General features: G+C 37.2%; 1 protein-coding gene across 13 annotated transcripts in view; it reads right to left on the bottom strand.

The window, feature by feature from the left end:
* The window catches only part of PAN3 (poly(A) specific ribonuclease subunit PAN3), an 84,548-nt gene that overhangs the window by 41,482 nt on the left and 20,348 nt on the right, over positions 1–22,718 (bottom strand). For 12 of the 13 annotated variants that reach the window (XR_013956346.1, XR_013956347.1, XR_013956348.1 and 9 more), the window contains 4 exons: positions 18,798–18,864; positions 17,066–17,136; positions 14,789–14,851; positions 7,583–7,744 (listed from right to left, as the gene is read on the bottom strand). Coding sequence is in view for 9 of the 13 variants with exons in the window: in XM_080612050.1 (XP_080468176.1) it covers positions 7,583–7,744; positions 14,789–14,851; positions 17,066–17,136; positions 18,798–18,864 (363 nt within the window). In the remaining 4 variants the exon portion in view is untranslated. The remainder of the gene's footprint in view (positions 1–7,582; positions 7,745–14,788; positions 14,852–17,065; positions 17,137–18,797; positions 18,865–22,718) is intronic. The other variant, XM_080612052.1, reaches the window with a different exon arrangement.

A 22,718-nucleotide genomic window follows, 5' to 3' on the forward strand; every position in this document is an offset into this window, starting at 1 on the left:
AGAGAATTCTAAAAGCTGTAAAATAAAGAGGATGCTCATGTTTAAAAGCAAATAGTAAGCATATCCCACCCTTAATCACACAGTATATTTTAACCTCTAGCCACCTTATGATGTTACATATTAGTCATTCTATATGTCCATGTGTCTGAATATTCAAAGAACAGCTTTAACCAAATGTGTAGACCAGTGAAATAAAACACTTAAATTTACAAGGGTAAAAAGTTCATAAGGGTTTTAAAACTCTTCAATCACATTTTATTAAACTGGAATGATGTTCCTCCAGGTAAAATCTGGCGTGAAACCATTCAGCCAAACCTACCCTGAAACTGGAGAAAATGACAAAGGTGGTAAAGAGCCAAGTAGAATTTGTTCAAATAGTGATACAGCTGAAAAGTCATCATCAAACAAATTAACTGGGACAGCAAGGGACAGAATTTATAGCATCTTGTTAAAAACACATAATTTCAAAGAACTGCAAAAATCCACATTTTTCCACTGCTAAACCTAGCCATAACAAATCCACAGCTCTACCACACCTGAACTGTGTCAGCCAGGCAACAAGAGCAGAGCATGGCAAAAAATCTGAAGCATGTAAGTGGAAGAAAAGATACCTTCTGGAAGATAACCTTAGCCTCTCCTAGAGCAACTGAGAGAGTTTCCAAAATCCAATCCATACCATTCTGACTAAACTCTTACCACTTTAATCCGCTGATTCAATCAATGCCTACAACAGAGGGCTGGTTTTTTATTTCTAAATGCATTCTGCAAGTTTTCATAGACTAGTTTTGGTCTCTAAAAGTTACTTATATATCCACCATCATTTTAAGATGAAGCTGCTTGAGAGCTCCACTTTAACTGGTAGGTGTTTCAGTTTATCCAAGAAAACAGTCAAACCTAGGAACCTGCTAGAGCAGTTTGGGTTTATGCTGCGGAATTACAAACAACAGTGGGTCAAACCTAATGGAAATTCAGCGGTGTCACAGTACAGGATCAGAATCAAAACCTGATAAGACTGAATTGTTTCTATATAACTTTTATGAAAGCATTTTATATGAGTAAACAGCTTTGATTTGCAGAACTAGACCCTTTACTGTAATAGCCTTGTTTACTTCTCTGTGATATTACAAAACATGAAGCTGTAATCTAAGACTTTCCTCACTGGTTAAAAATAGTGATTTAACTTTTGGTTCCTATTTTAAAAAGACCGTTTCACATTCAAGCTGTTTTCTAAATACAGGAAAAAACCAACCAAACAAACAAAAACCAAAACAAAACACTTGAGGCATCTACAGCCATCAGCCAGAATAAACTAATCACACTTGTACAGCAAAACTTATCAATTTGTGGTCAAAACTAGTAAATACCTCATCAGAAAAACTGAAGCTCAAGCCCCAGGCCATGTTCAAACACATCTATGTGAAGTCGCAGCTCTTAAAATGTTTCCAAAAGCATACAAGTTTTCACTGGAAGTAAACCACTAATTTTGCACTGCATACACTTTGCTTCCAATGAAATAAAATCCAAATCCCAAACATTTTCACAGCATGTAGGCTAACGTGACTAGATTAGAAGAACAAATACTTAATCTTTTAATTTTTTCAAACTTTGTCAATAACCTAATTCTGCAATAATGAGCATACAAATATGCCCAAATTAGGAATCCACATTCTAAATTTTTTTGAATCATTGTCTGGAAAAATACCCTACTTTTACTTTGGTAACTCATAATACAAAGTGTAAATTCTAGTGTTAGTTTCACATTTGGGTCAATGGTAAGCTTGAAGGGGACTGTGCTTTCAAATCCTACAAGGCATTTTTACAGATTTTTCTGTTAGAATCCTACCAAACTTCCCAAAACGAAGTTGAGTACAAAAAATTAAATTTTGATAAGAATGACAATAATCTACATCTGATTAGTTCTGTATGTTGTTTAAATTTCCCAAAAGCACAGCTTTAAAACAAATTTCACTTAATTACTCATCTCAAAGTATCTTATTCATGCTGAGGCTTGAATTTTAAGGCTTAAGAATTTTAAGTCTGAGTCAACTGGGATCAGTAAAAAATGTAGATAAAACAGCTATTGAAGACTTTGATTAAACCTTGGGAGTAATTAAAAGAATGGAGATGCAAGAAGTACTTAGAGGACATGCAATGAATTATTCAATACTGTGATGTTAAAAACAAAAGCCACGAATGCACTTTCAAGAATCCAAACAAGAAACACAAAGCACACTAGCACTGTCTGCACTCTGCAACAAACCAAAGACTGCATTTTCAGTTCCAAATGCAAGTGTTCTATAGAAAGGCACACAAAATTACTTCAAAACACTAATATGTTTTCAAACAGCATTAAACAGAAACACGTACAGCTGTGTCAGCTATGTTAGATTTTTCTAGCAACCCACCTAAAGTAACTTCCAACTCATGTATTTGCTAAAATTACTACCATTTCCTTTTTCCTCTCATCCAGGTCAGTTTCAATCTCCCCCTGCTTCTTCCAGTAAATACAGAGTAATACTGTCCAGACAATGGCAGGGAAGCAAATTCCCTGTGTATTATCTGAATTAATATCCGCATCATGCATTCTCAGACTGATTCCATGTAGAAATTTCACCAAAATGCCCTATTTTCAGATTCTTTGTCTGTACTCTCTCAAAGAGAGAGAAGCCTCCTTCCAGTGAGCTTTGCAGAGAAACTTCCAAAGAGAGACCACAAAACTGAGTCCATCCAGCTCCATATACAAAACCAATTTCTATACTTCTGCACATCAGAGAATGCAAAGTATTACAAAATACAAACACTGTCTAAATGAAGTCTGAATTCAGTCTTGATGACATCAGTAAGGATGGAACCACAAGAGATTTAAAACATAGGGGAAGGACTATAAAACAACTCATTTGTGCTACCATTCAGCACAGTTTGTCTGGTGGCTTTTATTCTTTTTAAGGTATAAAAGGAAATACAGTGTGGAGGGGAAAAAAACAAAATATTTTGTGGGCAACACCAATAAAACAATTCAAGGCTCCCTCAAGGAAAGTGCAGATGAAAGTAAAGAGGAAGCTAAGATCTCATCTGAAGACCATCACTGGAGGACAACACAGCCGCACACAGCATTACTGTATGTTGAGGAATTATACATCTCAACAGATTTCTGTAATCCAGAAGTAAAATGAAAATTCCTGTTTTATCAACTATCAATTTCAACATGTATGATTTGTCTTCATGCTCCTCAGCAATAAACCTCCTACAGCCACACTGCTGCATTCATTCGTAACTGAATCCTCAAAGTGTCATGCATCCTGTAACACAGGGTTGCACAACTTAAGCAGCCTTTGGAAGGTCCCAACAACAGTAGGGAGCAGGGATCCAATAGAAGTACTAAAAGCCACCTTCTCTCTCATTTCACATTTGACATCTCACAACACAGCACAGAGCTGTACAGCAGCAGCAGAGCCACCACCTCTGTTTCAGTGGCTTTAACACTACTTTGTTAGATTGGTTCTTGTCCCATATTCAACCAAAGCCAGCTACCTAAAGCAAAAAGTAGGCCAATTTTATTTTGGAAGATGTGCTAATGTACTTACCATGCTAAAAACTGGATACAAGCCTTTTAGTTCTTCTCATGTTCTCCTTCACCTCCAAATTTATGCTGACTGTTCTGACATCCCGAATTGCATGATTGCTTGGTTTCAGAAAAACACTACTAAAGTACATCCATGCTATAAAGCAGGGCAGTCCTCTACCAGTCTGTTTGGCATAGGTTTCAGAACATCTCTTCAGAATCCAAAACCATGCAAAAGTATCGCTTGGGGTTTTTTGGGTTTATTTGCTCTTGTTTCAAATGTGCGGATGTGCCATATAAGGAGCTCAGTTTGTCTAGAGAGCATCACTGTAATTCCTCTGTTTCCAGGATTCCTTGTTTACAACAGCATCAGGGAAAGACACGCTCTGTGATGTCAGAGCAGACCAGCAAACACCAGAGGTCACCAAGGGCTTCAAAACAAGTCTCTTTCCCTTCCACTACTGAATTTTGTCCAACATGCTACCTTATCATAATTACCGTGACAAGTCATTGCATCACCTGTATAACTAGCTCAAATAAATTTCAATACGCCAACATTATCAGCCACATTGCTTTATTACTCTTGCAGAAGAGTTAAAACAATTTCATGAAAACACAAAAACTAAAGTTTTAGAAGCCCATGTTCCTGATGCTAAGTATTTGAAAAATTCATTCCCATAGGGGGATTTTGTATTCAAGAAACAAACACGGTGCTTAAGAACTGATCTGTATGAGTAAAGGCCGATCTATACCTACTATTTTAAGGAGAATTACCATTTTCTATTATGATGTATCATGTGGGGGTGTAGTAGCTCAGGACATTTCCTAATGTAAGGTAGGCCATCTCACTATAGAATGAACTTTGAGGGTTTTTTTGGTTTAGGGCTTTTTTTTTTTTTTCCTTTTTCATGCACAATACAGAATACAATTCACTGTGGACTTCACTTTTAATCAGACACGTCTAACACAGTATTTAAGAAAAATAGATTTGGGTTATAAATTCATAGCCATGCATGAGAAACATTTATACTGTTTTAAAACACATGTTCTTGTGAGACCTCACTTGGAGTATTGTGTGCAGTTCTGGTGTCCTCAACATAAAAAGGACATGGAACTGTTGGAACAAGTCCAGAGGAGGGCCACAAGGATGATCAGGGGACTGGAGCACCTCCCGTATGAAGATAGGCTGAGAAAGTTGGGGCTGCACCCTGGAGAAAAGAAGGCTGCGTGGAGACCTCATAGCAGTCTTCCAGTATCTGAAGGGGGTCTACAAGGATGCTGGGGATGGACTCTTCATCAGGGACTGTAGTGACAGGACAAGGGGTAACTGGTTCAAACTTAAACAGGGGAAGTTTAGATTGGATATAAGGAAGAAATTCTTTACTGTGAGGGTGGTGAGGCACTGGAATGGATTGTCCAGGGAAGTTGTGAATGCTCCATCCCTGGCAGTGTTCAAGGCCAGGTTGGACAGAGCCTTGGGTGGCATGATTTAGTGTGAGGTGTCCCTGCCGTGGCAGGAGTGTTGGAACTAGATGATCTTAAGGTTCTTTCCAACCCTAACTATTCTATGATTCTATGTTGTAAACTACCTTTCTTTTTTTAAGCAGACACTTTTTGGACAAAGATCTCTAAACATTATACCCTGAAATACTGTATTCTCACATCTTAAATCATACATTTGGAAGAGTGGACATTTAAATAGACACAAAAGCTTCAACACTTCCACAGCATTGCAAGTCCTCAGCAACTGAGATGTGATTCTGCTTCCCCATCTTCAAACACAAATGAAAAACATGTCCTCAAACAGATGCGCCTCCATTATAATTCAACCTTATTACTTAGCACTCACCATTAGCCATTAGCCATTATAGTTTGTGTAACCTATATTAACACCTGCAAAAATCTCTAAGTGGCCTGTTTTCCAAAATACTAAAGAGCAATGCTATCTCTGGATTACCTACATAATGAAGTGCACCAAAAAAGGTCAATCTGAAATCTCACTATGACACTACCCATTTTTACGTAGTTTCAAACTTCCCCAGCCATTTTCTGTGCATTTGTAATTAAAATTTCCAATTTTTAACAACCCAAGTTTTGTTTTAATGGTAATTTAGAAAACGTTCACACTACAATATAAAGATTAACAATGATCACCTCAAGATAAAATTTGGTTCTCATCTAGGTAGAGCTTTATATACCCCCATAATCTTATCTGCAGCCTGGTTTTATACCTTTCCCCATTCAGACTCCTCAGTTTCTCTGTAATCTCTCCTATTTCTTCTCTAATTATATTTCCTGTGGCTGGAACATCCTCCTATTGTTATTTCTACCACATAAGCATATCCATGCTTTTCTGAAGTCCCACATCACCATGGGAAGAGACATAACTGCATTACATAATACAAAGTCTTATGCTGTACATAGTTTAAATCAATTATGCAGCTGAGATCCTGGCACAATAAAAGAACTTGGAATTGTACCTTTCAAAAGGCATATGCTCTGCAGCTAGTACCAGACTACCGTCACTAGTCTCAGAAAACTAGGGGACCTTAAGCTTTTTGCCACACTGTCAACACAGGAGGGCATAGGTACTAAGAAGACAATTGCTCCTGGACAGAAGTTCCATGTCTCATACTACTGGCTGTTCAGCCTCCATAAACACTTTTTCTGCTCCAAGTGAAGTCAACCAAAGACAAACCTTGCTGCAACACTGAACAGCTGAGAAAACAACAGAGGACATGAGTGCAAATGGGGATTTTCCTGCCCTTTAACATCCACCTGAAATCTGAAAGACCAGTTTTCTGATTTTCTCTTCTCCAAGCAACTGTCTGTTAATTACAGCTTATACTCCCATTAGATACACACAATAAATTCGACCTCTCAACCTTCTCTTCCTTAAGAAAAGTAGGGCTTCACAGGCACCAACCAATCCTCTGCAATCTTATCTGGTCCTTCTAGCAATGTTTCCTTTATGTTTCCTCTTTTCTCCACCATCAGCTGTGCTGCTTCCCCAGCAGCAAAAGGGCCAAGATACACGTGAGCCCAAATGCCCCCCCCACAATGTAGCAACAGTCTACCTGCATCCCACTCCCTGTGACTCCCAACTTCAGCAACATCAATGTCCAAACATCAGTAACGCAAAACTAGTATTTGTATGAAGGGCTCTCATACAAGCTTCATGTTGGCCATTCCACGGCAAAAATTTAGCAAACTTAAAGAAACCGTTAAGATGTCACAAATTTAGTCTGCTCATTTCACTCACCTAGAAAACGTCAAAAATAACATAACTCTCATAGGAAGACTAAAATAATGATCTCCAAGGAATCAAAAGCATTACATACGTGAAAAACAGTATTAGCAGCAGTGCTGTAGTTTCCACTACTATTATAATTTCCATCTAAAACCCATTTTAAGGGACATGGAACAGATTCCTCCTAGACTCAAATTATCCTTCATTATCATCCCAAGGATAACCTGCTACTTCCATACAGAGCTGCTGAAACCCAGCTGCACTTCTCCCCTCTTAAGCAGATGAAGAAAATTCAGGAATAAAGTAACAATAAAGTTTAACAAACAAGTTGAGAAATGTAAACTATCCTAACATCAAAATTAAAAATCTGTATATTCTGATTATGGTGGTTACATCTTTAAATTCTGTACTGAGGGAATTTACTTGTATTAAGTGTCAATCATTTTAACAAAGATCACTGATTTTTCCAATAGAAACCTTTCTCATATGAAAATTAAAAGGTTACGTTTGTTTGTGTTTAGAAAACATTTAACGATTACTTTCGCTTCTCCTCTACAGATTACAACATAATTAAGCAAAGTACATAGCACAGCAATAGGTGAATAGAAAACATCTGAGTGTCTCTCCTGGAGGGCCACTATGCCTTCGCTGTGAAAGAAATATTTGTTCTGATCTCAACCTGTATTTGGAGTAACTGCTTCTAACATTTTCCAAAATTTAAAATAAAGCATCCAAACTACTGAAAAAGTGACTAGTAAAAATAATTTTACCTGTAAATTGTTTTCTGTGACTCTGTTCCACCAAACCATACTGATGGGTACTCCTGTTTTACACCTGTCAGCCAGACAGCCGATAGGGTTCTTTGATTTTCTTGCTTTTGATCCCATCGGAACTATCCTCTCATCCAGCATCCCCAGTCGATACTTCCTGGGCTACGAAAGAGAAGGAGAGAAACCAGGCCACTCCTAACAACCCTCATCTAAAGCTACACTAAACCAGGTATTACACTGTGATACGATTTTTGGATTGGTGGAATAGGAAACAATTTGCAAGTAAAATTTATCTGAGACTGTTTCCTTTCAATCCTGACTATTTGGTTATAATAAACAAGACTATAAAGAAAAAAAAAACTTCAGGGACTACTGATTATTCATAAAGAAAACCGTCCATCACAAGTCAGCCACTGAAATGAGTATAAATTGGGCAATTCTGTAAGAATTAGGAATTGTTTTAAAAAAAAAAAAATCATACTTCTCCAATAGATACCTTCAATCACATCATAAAAATTAGCATTTCCCTTGAGATTTCTATCAACAAGATATTAACATTGGCTTTTGTATACTTCTTTTCAAATTCAAATTTGTCAAGACTCATCTCCTGAAGACTTGCTTTTAAAAACCGGGTAGAACCAAGCAGCCAATTACAGCAGAACTCCATGAATAAAAAAAGGCCCAAACATTTCTGCTCAAGTTAATACTCAAAACACTAACTTCAGCCACCATCTTAAGTGAAAACAGACAAGAATTACAAAACATTACAAGAATTACAAGAATTATTGCATTGGAAACTGACTTAAAATTGAGAAAATAAAATGTGCTTGAGGAAGTGAACTTGCCAGAGGTACTTGTACCTCAATAGCAGTGACATTTCTATTACATTGGCAGTGATCGCTACAAATGAAATATTTATAAATCATGAACATTGTAAAAGCACACTGTGGAAAAAAAACCTAAACTGTTAAGACTCTCAAGCAGGTAAAATATGGAAGTTCTCCAGATTTCTCTGGGTTTTCGAACATATATATACCTACCTAAATAGTAAATACCACCAAAAGAAATATTTCAGCATCTACGCATACTTAGACCAGGATCTTTTATACCAATTATAGCAACAACTGGATCAAATTGCAGGGGTTGGTCTGTTTGTCTTTTGCTGTGGGTTTTTTGGGGGTTTATTAATGTGAAAACGCAACTATCATCATCATCTGGATGTAGACTACTTTAAGTAATCAAAGCTTAACTTACCGTTACTCAAACATCTACTTCATCTATCACCTTAGATATCTTAGCAACACGTACCTTGACATGCATTTTAAAAGTTGTCTCTCAGGAAACAAGGTGAGAATATAATTGGGAAATTCCTCACTCACACAAACAATTTGTAAAACGCAGGACAAAACTACCATAAAATGGCTGCAAAAACAAAACCTAAACAGATTCCCTCCTTTACTTCCCTAAAACATTTAGGCAGAAAGCTTCGGAAAGAATTAAAAGTGAGTAGAATCACTAGGACTTTATTCACCTAAAACCCAACCAAGCAAACAAAAAAGCAAGCCCCCAAGAATACCAACATTGACTATGAGCTACAAAGGCAATAAACTCCATGAAGATCAAGTTAACCAACTTTAACTAAAATAAGCAAAACAATTTTGACATACCATTTAGAAATTTGGTAAACTGTGTGATGGGTAGCACAAAGTCTTCCAGTAGTTGAATGCAAGCCTGATCATGGTAAATCTAAGTACTGGTGATTTACTGGGAGAATCACTCAACTATTGGGCAAATTACCATCTTCATAATTCAGAAGGACTACTAATATCATAAACTGTAAGGTCTGAGAAGCCAGCCAGACAAATATGGACTTTAGGCAGGGTTTGAATGCAGTATGTGTTTTCCTTAGCCTGGCTATTAGAAGCGACAACATAATGAAGAGAAACAGCTTCCCTGGCAGCCTCCTCATCTCTCTGCCTGTTCTCTAAGCACAGGGGCAGAGTCTGCCTCAGACTACCAGACTACAGCCAGTGTCCAAACACATTCCTATTCATAAAGGTTTCTTTCAATCTTCCATAATAAAAGGTGATCTGTAAATATTTTGAAAAGGAGGACTAAAACAAAAGAGGAACAGAGACAATATGGAGGGAAGCTATCTTGGTTACAATGGGATTCAGATTCCAGGTAACAGAATGAAACTGTATTTTAGATTTTACAAAGGACCATAATGGGGAGGCCGCCAAGGACAACAATGGTCAATTCTATGCCATAAAGCAACACAGAGACAATTTAAGTACCAGTAGTTCTTGACCTACTGGTATGAAAAAATTAAACTAATACATGGGTAAGACTAAATAAATATTTTACTTTCATTATCTATTATAAAACATCACCAGTGCATTACTAGTCCAGGATTTCATTGTTCAAATGGGCATTAGAAGGTGGAATATACAATATTAACATCTGGAAACAAGTTTTAGTCTATTTAAATCAAAATAATTCTAAATTACACTTCCTCTCAATGTCCAATGGCATCTGATTCAGAAATCCAACCAAGTTCACAGGAGACCAGAAAACACAGGAAAGAGCGCCTGCCAAGAGGAGAGATTCAATAGAAAGGAAAGATCAAATAGATTGAGCAGTCTGAATAAGCTCATCAACTTTGCTACAAACCTTCCCTCTCAAAAAGCAACAAATAAAGCAACAGAGACAGAATAGTGCACCTTGAAACAAGGAAGAACTTATCAGACACTGAACATTTCTGAACTAATGTATCTACCTAAAACACAGAGGCATGACAATCTGGACAAATAAACACAAACTTCTTGGCATGGGGACAATGTCTCTTGGATGACTTCAAAAACAAGTGCATTTCTTCCTTCCTTTAAGTCTATGAGGTTAAAATACCCTGTTCAGCCATCCAGATGAAGGGATACTCCAATATACTGAACTTTTTTTAATTATTATTTTTAGGGAGAAGGGGAGAAGGTGGCTAAAGCATTTAAACACTTCATAATCCTTCAGCAGGTATTTCTCAAAGTAGGTTTCAAATCCCAGTACGGTTACAAGTTCCAAACGACTTGTGAAAGGTCAAAGACATCGCTATTATTTTTAAGTGGAAAAATAAGATTAACCTACAATAATTAACATGAAATCTAAGAGAAAGAAAGAAAAAAACTGCAAACCCAAATTATTACAAAGCATTACTAGAAGAGGTCAGTTCCTCCAGGGCAAAGTAGTATGAAGCAGCAGTAATTACAGGCTGCAAATGCTTACATGAGGCAGGGAACAGCTAACTACTTTGAATTGCAAGCAACATCTTGGCTTCCCAGGGTGAGAAGGGTAGAGCATTTTCAACCATAGCTAATAATTATAACCCTTGCCATGTAGAAACAAGCCTCTGCCAGCAGTTAATGATAACAAGCTATTGGTTGGCATGATTAGAGGGAAGGTGTTATATCAGGAAACTTAAGCCTCCAAAGTCTGAGGAACATTATACTTGAACAAAAGAAACACACTCTAAAACCAGAAAGATCCTCCTCAACTAGCATCTTCAGATCAGAACACTACTACAGATGAGTAATTTAATTAGCCCACGCCAGAAAATATTCCTCAAGTCAGCTTAATTACTTGCTTCCCATTCATTCAACAAGAAGTTTGGGAACATGTTTAGCAAGTCTATTTTCTCTCTATCTGCTGTAACAGCATCTTTGCCCCTAGTTCCTCCTGTTTTGTGGACAGTGGGCAATGTTATCCTTCCTCTTTCTAGTTCAAGGTTACACATATCACTGGTGCAAGATGTTACCAGGCTATCCTACATATCCTACATTAATAAATCTAAACAACAAAAGGTTTATCTGAGCTATGGTAATGCCGTCTATGCACATATACTACTGAAGCAAACAAGTAATCTTCAGCCTTCCCCATCTAAGGCTAAATTAAGCAGCACTACCTTAAATTACCATAGCGAAAAGGTATCACAGTAGTGTTAGCTAGGGTTCATCTGTCTTACAGTGAGTTTACTGTATCTGCGTGTACAAACAGATAGAAATAAATGCTACATTGTCAGACATAGGTAAAAGAGGACTAAAGACTGATGCCACTTTTACTCTGGTCTTACCTAAGCATACAAGTTCTCAAAAATGGTGTATTTTCTAGCTGCTTTAAATAAATTGTACAGCATCTTCAACATTGTTTGCACAAGCTTGAAAAAAAAAAAAAAAAGTATCTTTCAGTCACTCTGAAAGACTACACTTTGGCACAGAAAGAATCAAATAAAGCTTGTAAATACAAGCAAAAAGCATCTTGCATATTAAAATTACATTTGTAGTTCACTGACCCATCTTGTAACCTGGACCTGACAAAATCTACGTGCCTAACTGAAAAGTTACGCTTTAAAAATAGGGACTGAGGGCAGCCTTTACAGTTTTAGATGTCTGTAGGTCATAACATAACCTGCTTAGCTACAAAGCCAAAGCAAGCAAAGATCTTTTTAAATACAATCCTAAAGTAAGTGCTGTGCTATGCAGTCATCTTATCCTGCTCTTTTTCCTTCACATACACAACAGGATTAGGCAACAAAAACATGACGACTGCTCAACATTCAAGTGTTACATATTGCTGAAAGGAAGTGCTTTAATGATTTAATTTCTTACATAACACAATCAACACTAATCCATACGTAAAAATAAAGTCAACATCTTCTCATGTCAAACTTAAAAATGAAAAATATCATACTATGTAATAATTACTAAAACAGCAAAAGCACACAACAAGGGTCAATTCTAACAACTATTCCAAAGAAAAATGTAAAACAGATTAGATGACATCATACTTAGAACACATTTTAGACCAAGGAAAGCATAATACTACCTGCAAACATTTTTTTTCTCTAGATGCATAGTCTGTCTTCCTATATTCCTGGAACAACTTTTTCTTGCAACACTTTCAAGCTGCAGTGTTTTATTATTGCAGCAGGGATGTATAATCCCAGAATGAAAATTTTGGGTTTGAAATATAAATTTAGCCCAGATACATTTTAAAGTCTGTGCAGCCATAATTATGCAGTTTACAACACAGTGACATGACATGGTGCTTGGTAATGACCCCCCAACTACTCAGAACATGATTCACACTTCTGAGATGGTATTCAGGAGGCTATGAAACAACTGTATTAACATATTTTCATTAAAGGTAAACATAGAAAGACCAAAGAGGGCACACATGGCTTTCCAGTGACCACCACTGAACTATATCAGAAGTATCAAAGGTGTCAAGATAGAGCCAGAGACAGTAAGTTGGAAAGAAATATAGCTTTCCAACAGGTAACAAAATTAGATGGAGGACAGGACACTCAAAATAAACTAGCTATAGTTTAGGTCTTAAGAATTCAGTTTCCACAGGACCTGAAGTTAGCTCTATTGTTTTAACGAGACGGGAAACTCTTTTTGAACTCATTAAAAAGCTTGAATTTACGCAGACTAGGCTTAAAGGTAGTCTTTTTGTTTCAAAATGATTGTCTCTGCACATTTATTACTGCTAATCAAAGTATATGAATTAAAGAAGTCTGCTGTCCAATCTCACTTACTTTAAATCTCCTTAGAGAGCACTAAACAGCAGCATCCTTTTCTGCATGAATTTCAGTCAAAATAATCTATCCTATACATCCCATTCTAATCTAGAGTCTTTTGGTTCTGGCTTTACTCACCTAAAACCAATGGAAGAGGTCACAAAGGAAAAAAAAAAAAAAAAAAAAAAAAAACACAACAAAAAAAACACCCCAGCCAAAAAACCCACACACCAAAACAAAACACCAAATAAACAACAAAAAAAGATGTCTTCAGAATACATACAAAAGTGCATTAGGATTTTACTGAAAGTTGTTCACTACAGCAGTTGGCTCATTTCTTGTAGTCTGTGGACCAACAGCGGTTCTCACCTTAATGGCCTTCCTCTAGGTGTGACTGAACAATTAAAGAAATGAAATGGAAATAAACCAATGTTAGGAACTTTTCAGAAGAGTTCAGTTTTTATGAGGATTGAAGGTATGAGAAAAAAAACAAAGTAAAATGAAGCTTTTCACTATCTTGGAAGGCTGACAAGTGATAAATAGGGAACCCTTTAGCCTGGATGGGTGGCAACAGTCTCAGAACAAATTTAAACAAAGGTTTCATCATACATTTTCTTTATGGTGCATTAAGCTGTCATTCCCTTGCAACAGATTAAATCAGTTATGTTGCACATGTTTTTATGAACTTTTTACCAGAACCACCACAATGAATGCAAGGAGTTTTCCAGCCTAATCATTTCAGGGTTTAGAGAGAAGCATTTTTCAAGATAATGGCCAAAGCCAATTTAGGAAAAACACCCACTCTATTTTTAACAAGCATAACATGTATTTGAATTAAAAATGAAGTGTGACATCATTATTCTCAGGAAAGAGGGTTAGTCTATTACTAACTCTAGCTTTTGTTCCATGCTTCACAAATCCTATTTTTGCATTGCAGATTAATACTTACCTGAAAATCTCTTACACGAAATTCACTTTAAGGTTGCTTGTCCTACTGCATGTGGAGTTACAACAACCGGACAGTAAATCCAGAAGGTTTTACAGTTGACAGAACCTCCACCAAGGCTCCATCTACAGAAATACTTAGCTCCTTTGATTTCATTTTAAGTATCCTATTAAAATGTCTTTAAATAGTAATCTTAGCTTTCCTGAAATCTAAAATTGAAATGCAGTTTAATAATTTCTAAACAGAGAACCTCATGAATGTTCATAAAAATTCAAGGACTATGCTTACTTTTTAAACAAAAAAGTAGGATGTCTTTAAATATCAAAATTATCAAAAGCAACTTAACTAGTCACTGTCCAATTAAAAAGCAAGGATATTCAGAATTACAATCATCAAGTCTTATATTTAATATTTTATTGATATCAAATGTTTACCTCCATATGGCTTGCACATTGTTAAAAGGCCGCCAGGATAACATAATGGTCAGCAATATTCAGAGGCAATAAGGAGTACTAAACTTAACTTCCTTGCTTAACCCAGCTACATATTACATGCTTTTACAAAAATTATTCCCAGTTTTACACAAATATGCAGTTTTTTTACATAGTTGCAAATAACTTAATAGTTCTAAATATTTAAAATATCATAATTCTAATTTGTAAAGGAAAGTTATCGCTCTTTATTCACTTACCAGGACTGTATTGTATCTGTCCTCCAAGTCAGTGATAAATGAAGGAAATGCTGGTTTTGCCAGCTAGTTCAGAAAAAAACAAAAACTCAGCCTTGGGCTCTTTACAAGAAAACAGAAAGGTTTTTTTTCAAATAGCAGATGTCCTAAACACCTAAATTTGAACTCATCACCAAGGCTCCCTTTACAGTCAACGTATAGAAGCACACACTTCTAGAAGGCTCTCTATCTTGTGTCACAGCAGGCATCAAGTACTAGCCTGACAGATCCCAGCATTCAAGCTCTCCAGAAATCCCAGTTACTGGGGTGGGAGGAAACCACACAAGTTTTTAAATACCAGGCACTCAAGCATCTAGTACTTTGAGGAAGTCAGCACAACTTGAACACTGTACTCAAAAAATGCTAAAAATATTAACAAACTACACCCACAACTGGTAGTAAAAGTCAGTTACAAAAGTGTGACTAATTTCTCATAACTTTGGACATCAATTTTTAACCATTTAAAGCAGTCACATCTAGTCTTTTCCAAAATACTTCTCTTAATGTGAACCAAATATTCCTTTAAGATGATCAACTCTCTCTGTGGACTATAGAGGGAGCCTGGGTGCCTGGATTTTAGACAGCTCAAGTAAAATTAGATGAAAACTTCCCCATTACTAGTATTATTTAACAACCTTTTATACAAACATACATCACAAAAAGGCAATCATAATAAACAATAAGCTGTTAATATGCGAAGCAAAACACAAACTTCTTCAATTAATGCCAGTTATGTTTGAAGTAGTAATTGGAAAAACTCCAAATCAATCTGTTTCACAGATAAATTTTCCTCTTGAAACTATGTTAGCAGCAAGCATCTTAATTTGCTGATTTTTTTTCTTGGGGAAAAAGGGACCAAGTCAGAGAAGATTCTACATTAGTATTTGAGTTTTGAGTTATTTGAGCTTTACACTCAAATATTAATTGATTCATTTTCATTTTTAACTGTTTAATTAACTTTGAAGTAACTTTTAGAGGCAGCGGTCACTCTGCTAATACTTCTGTATGATAGTTTATTTTCTTTGGTGTATGAGATTTATATACCTAAGCACACACATACATGTACATACAGACATGTTTGTATATATACACACATAGTTCTTGCAGACTGTTAAAAAGGAAGGTATGCTTATTTTCTTTCTTACTATTCTAAGTGGATAAACTACACACTTCTTTTTTACATGCAACTTCCAGTGCACTGTACTGGCCTTAAGTAAAAGGGTAAGTCAGAGATTTCATGTAGTTTGGCTACATCATACATTAGGAAATTAGCATTCTACAACAGCATTTCATTTTAAGGAACACTAGTCTGATGGGTCAGCTATGGTAACTATCTTTAAGCTCAATCTTAACCTGCAGGAATGATACAGAACTCCCAATGGCCAACACAGAAATGAAGCTCTATGAAAAGTCACAGGCATGCTGATGTAGCTTGCTTTCAAGACAATACATTATCAACTACAGGAAAGTTCGGGATCATGTGCCTAAAAAAGTAGTAAAACATGGAAGTCATCAGTGAAAGTAAAATTTGTTAACTGGTTGAGACAAGATAATGTCTTTTTGATAAGCCATAGTTCAAAAAAATTACAAAATTCTGGTGTAACCAAACTTCCATCCCTTATTCCAAACACTGTGTTCGTAAGTATGTAACTAGAAAACACTATAAGCTGTGTTGGCTTAGGATAAAGGTGTTTGAAGATGCTGTTTAGCATCTAGAAAAAGATGCTTTACCCTCAGTAAAAGAAAGATTTCTCAGTAGAGATTCATGGGAATAAACAATCCCAAACCCTAGCTTCCCAATAATATCATACAGTGTCTTTCAAACTAAACACATTTCAAACTGCAAGAATTACTTTCACATCATATATAAACAGGAGAATGATTCTTAATGTATTCAGAACTTGTTGCTATGAAGGCCTGCAGGTGTTTGTGCATCAATACAATAAAAATAATTTGTTTTCAAATTCAATGAGCTATGTCCTGACTTTCCTATTCAAAGCATTCTTATAAACTTCCGCTTACAATGCTTGGAATATTTCATAATAGCAGCAACAGTCTGATCTGGTGTGGCAAAAATGAAGCAGTAAGATCTTATTTAAACCAGAAGCAACATATTAAAATATATCTAGTAACATTAGAAGAATGATCCTTATTTCACCTAGCATTTCAAGTTATTCCAGATCTTCTTCCCTGTCAACTCACATACAAATACGCTACTTAAGGAGTTAGTTGCTTGCCTACCTTCCTCCTTTGAGACACGCTGAGGGCAGCAAAGTCATTAAACAAGGATGAATTTGGTGAAGTTAGTGGATCTGTAAAAAGAATGTAAAAGAATGTTAGACATCTCTAATATTAAAAAGACATTTTACATTTTTAATTTATTTCTGTATGAAAAAAATTCTTGACAAAATTTTAGCAACCACCCTGCTAAAAAAAACATGGTATTTATTAGATTCTGTGCAACTGCTCAATAGAAATGGTGCTCATTAGCTGAATTTAGTATATTTGCTGTTGACACTAATGTTCATCTAATATTTCATAGCCTTTACCTCCAGTTACTTAAAATTACTCATCTTTCATATATCATGCCCTTACAAATAATGTGAGTTTTACTTGTCCTGTCACTGTTCTGCACAAATTTAAATCAGAATTAAGTGTAGCAGAAGTCTACATTCTGTTGGTATCTTTTTATTGATTTTTCTTTGTCACTACTTATCCTTTCCAGAGCTGAAGCACAAAAAAGTGAGTAACAATCACAGATGCAAGTTAAAACTCCAAACTGCATGGGTAGAGCTGTCAAATTAGCAGACGACTGCCATCTGTAAGCATTGGTGTTATTCCTTTAAAAGTAATTCTACAAGTGAAGCATAGCTTGGTAGCGCAGGAGGCAGAGGAAAAAAAGGACTTGAGGCACAACAGAATTTAAACTGGTTTCCAAAAGTCATTCTGGTTTCTCTCCTTTGCATGCATCACCATCACTATTTGACCTGTCACAGTCAAACTCTGACTGCATTTAAAATTAGAGACTTCCACTGCCTTGAATAGCTGATTGTTCAGTGAGACAAAAGAAGCAGAATTAATCACAAAACCTTCTGCAAATGGACCAGGAGGAAGAGAAAATAAAAAAAACAACTTTCAAGCAAGTTAATTACATAGTAGTTACTATCATGCCTAAAAAATTATAACCCTAGAAAGTTGACTAGCCGCAGGGTCAGACATGCAAATGGAGTTCTAGAACATCATTTACCCAGTAATTTTCAGAGCAGAAATACATTTAAAATGTATGTCCTTGCCATAAGGGAGTAGTACCCTCTTCTTTAAAGAACTTAGTTTAACAGCCACAGAGGAAAATCTGCAGGGATTCTGAAAAGTTCCTTACAGAAGTTCAATACACTCTCCACAATAATTTAGTGAGTATACAGGTTTGCAGTATTGAGACATTTTGTCCGGTTCAAAAACATGCTCCCTATAGTAGGGAAAAAATTGTAAGAGTACTGCTTAAAGGACAAAACAAAAAACTATTGAAAATCATCATTTATGTGACACATTTCACAAAACCCATACACCCTGAATTGAACAATAAAAACCTACACATTCATTTCACACACTTACTTGAAAAGCACAATAAAAAGACATACTATTGCAGAGCAACAAAAATGGCTTATGCTATCAGTGTTTTACAACAGATGTCTGAACTGGCAATTCACTTGAAGTGACAGGACCAAAAATGACTTTTTTTAGTTTTTTCCCCACTGGATCAAAGAGAAGGCTGAAAATTCGAGTTTAGCAGCACTTAGCTTTGTATTAAAAGTAATCACACAATACATTATTGTTAAAAAAAAAAATGAAGCTCTTCTGCACCTTGAACCAAATCAGAAAAGAAAGGAAAAAACTCCCTTAAGTCTTAGTTTTGCAGAAGTGAGTTTAAATTTCCAAACATAGTTTTATATGTATTACTTTAAAAAGTACTTACCATGGCCTGCATACTGCTTGGCACTGTCATTGAGAAGGCTAGGGGAGCTGCTGCTATTTGTCATCCTCTGCAAAACAGGAGATGAAAGCGTGTACATGTAAAATACAGCTACAAAAGACTAAGTGATGGCATTTGGGATGACATTTAGAAAGCTTTAAGAACAGACTATGAAACCTGTGCTCACTCCCCATTTAGTAAATACTCCAAACAGACAATTATTTGTAGTTGACAAGAACATTTACTAAAGCATTTTGCATGAGAGCAACGCAAACCAAAAATGACTGTACATTAAACACTATCTTCATGAATTTCTTCTAACTTGGGAGGGTCTACCAAACCTATAGTTCTCTTTCTGTACATTGTCAAAACATTAGACAAGCCAATTACTTATCTTCCTTAAACATTCTTTCACACTGTACTCCTGAAACAACTCCTCCCTTATTATACACTATCATCACAGCATGAAACTTTTCCAACATAAAATACTCAAATTAGTACAACATTCTATAGGCTCTTCTTAAAAACAAACAAAAAAAACAAAAAAAAAACCACCACACACCCAACTTTTGAGACCTTTCAGCAAAACCATGTGATTCTTCCAATCCAGCAGGACATCTGAAGCCCTCTCAACATTCCTCCTAGACTTCATCTGCCTCTCCTGCATTCCTCTAGAGATATGGGCTAGCAATAAACTGGACTAAGTGTGTCAGTGCAGCCCTAAACTACCGCTTTGATAGAGAAATTTAAGAAGGTCCCTTCTTACTCCTGCTTCTTATTTTCTTTGTCCAGTCTCCCACAGGAAAAAAAAGTGTGAAAAGAAAAGCAAGGCAAGGTCAGGAAGTGCTCTCCATCACTGAGAGAGACAACCAGTAATTTGTTAAAATATTCCTAGGCATGCTTTTGGCCCACATCAACCAGAACTCTCCCAGCCAACTTTCAGGCACTATTCAGCAGAGAAAAGGTTTGAGATCCCTTCAAATAGACAGTCTGCATGCAGCCTCTGCTTTATCGGGTGAGCGTACACCAGGACAAACAGGCCATTTTATGCCAGCTGGCCCTAAACACCAAGGAAAGTTTCCAGGCATGTTTAATTTAGTAGTCTAGACACAGACTAAGACTCAAAATTTGTCACTGGAGTTGCTCTTTATGCTTACATTTTTCCACAACCAACCTCAACATTGGTGGCAGAGGGCAAGAACCTTGCTACATTATACTTCAATGACATTCCATCTAATTCTTGATCAAAAATATCAATATTCTGAAGCAAATTTGGTAAGAACAGAGGAGAACCAAGGGAACCTAGAGTGTTATCCAATATGGTAGAACAATAAACTTATTGCAATTCAACTTTCTCAATGTTTGCAGTTTTCATGCTACTACTAACTTCACCAGAAGTTGCAGCTTTCACTACTTGTATCTAAAAGAGAAAATAGATTGTATAAAGCAGTTCTTATGCAGAAAGTTTTATGTTGCTACCTTCTCAACAGGCTCAATCCCTCAATGCTTCATTCACCCAGTTATTACTTCCATTATCTGTGCTTCACTTACACACCAAGGTTTCTGCAACCATTCAGGCTTCTCTGATACAGATCTCCATTCACTACAAGTACGTAGTACGATAGGAAGCAGAACTGTAGCATATGCAGATGTCCTAGGACAATACGTATACTATGTGCACACATGTAAATACTACGTAAACCTGAGCTTTTTCAAGACTTAGATGAAGAAAGTTGTTCGCTATAGGCTCCTCTTACTTTGATGCCACATGTCTCATGTTCCTAAATACACTCAATCGACACCATGTAACCCTCACTAAAGGTTAGTGATCATCAATTAATTCTTTACACATGAGGGATGCCTCTAGTGAAACAAAGTTTACTGTTTTCTACAAAACAAAGTAACGCTTTAGGAAACCTGCGCTAAGTCAACAATCTTGCCCAAGGGATGCTCATCCTACTGTTAACCATCATCAAAAGAGTAAGAATATATCAAAATAACTAACCTCAGGATTATAGTAGCTCAACTATCCATACATTATATTCTCATTGCTGACCAAGCAATGGAAAGAAGTTGTGGAGTTTTTCACAAATACAGAATCATAGACTAGTTAGGGTTAGAAAGGACCTTCAGATCATCTAGTTCCAAACCCCCTGCCATGGGCAGGGACACCTCACACTAAACCATGCCACCCAAGGCCTCATCCAACCTGGCCTTGAACACCACCAGGGATGGAGCATTCACAACTTCTCTGGGCAATCCATTCCAGTGCCTCACCACCCTCACAGTAAAGAACTTCTTCCTTATATCCAATCTAAACTTCCCCTGTTTAACCCATTACCCCTTGTCCTGTCACTACAGTCCCTGATGAATAGTCCATCCCCAGCATCCTTGTAGACCCCCTTCAGATACTGGAAGACTGCTATGAGGTCTCCATGCAGCCTTCTCTTCTCCAGGCTGAACAGCCCCAACTTTCTCAGCCTGTCTCCATATGGAAGATGCTCCAGTCCCCTGATCATCCTCGTGGCCCTCCTCTGGACTTGTTCCAACACTTCCATGTCCTTTTTATGTTGAGGACACCAGAACTGCACACAATACTCCAAGTGAAGCCTTATGAAAGCAGTGTAGACGGGCAGGATCACCTCCTTCAACCTGCTGGTCATGCTCCTCTTGATGCAGCCCAGGATATGGTTGGCTTTCTGGGCTGCGAGTGCACACTGAAGCCGGCTCATGTTCATTTTCTCATTGACCAACACCCCCAAGTCCTTCTCTGCAGGGCTGCTCTGAATCTCTTCTCTGCCCAACCTGTAGCTGTGCCTGGGATTGCTCCAACCCAGGTGTACGACCTTGCATTTGTCATGGTTAAACTTCATCAGGTTGGCATCAGCCCACCTCACAAGCGTGCCGAGGTCCCTCTGGATGGCATCCCTTCCCTCCAGCGTATCAACCGAACCACACAGCTTGGTGTCATTGGCAAACTTGCTGAGGGCACACTCAATCCCACTGTCCATGTCACCCACAAAGATGTTGAACAAGACCAGTCCCAACACCGATCCCTGAGGGACACCACTCATTACCGGTCTCCAGCCGGACATCGAGCCATTGACCACAACTCTTTGCGTGTGGCCATCCAGCCAGTTCTTTACCCACCGAGTGGTCCACCCATCAAACTGATGTCTCTCCAATTTAGAGACAAGGATGTCATGTGGGACAGTGTCGAACACTTTGTACAAGTCCAGGTAGATGACGTCAACTGCTCTGCCCCTGTCCATCAGTTTCGTAGCCTCATCATAGAAGGAGGCCACCAAATTGGTCAGGTAAGATTTCCCTTTAGTGAAGCCATGCTGGCTGTCACCAGTATTTGACACGCATCCCTATTATGCATCTTTTCTTGGCATTTGATAAATCCATACTGATCCTGAAGTGTGGATGAAATAAAGTGCTTTAGGAAGAAAACTCCTAAACGAAACCTTTCAGATTCACACAAAATTTGTCCTGGTGTAGATTAAAATGTCTGTTTATTCATGTCTATTTATAACACTCAGATTATCATAATCATATTTGTGCAAAACGTAATGGTCTGCCACAACACGGATAAGTATGATACTGAGATCTGGACTGGCATCAAAGATGGTAAGCATATGATTTAAATTTAGAACTCTAAGTTTATACCAGTACTCAACCTCTTCAAGTACAGGAGTTAAACACTCAGACTTGTAACATGAATAGGTGACTGCAATGATGAAAATCAGTGCTGATACAATCACTAAAAACACACTGTGCGTGCAAGACAGATTGCAACAGAACACATTGTTCAGGGTTCTGAAAGCACAGTGCAAAGAAAGTCTATGAACATCAACTGTGCTTCTACAAAGTCAAGCCTTGTTCAAGGTGCAAACGTATTTTTATATGAACCAGCATTCT

The sequence above is a fragment of the Psittacula echo genome, assembly GCF_963264785.1.
Source record: "Psittacula echo genome assembly, chromosome: 3".
In the NCBI taxonomy this organism is placed as follows: Eukaryota; Metazoa; Chordata; class Aves; order Psittaciformes; family Psittacidae; genus Psittacula; species Psittacula echo.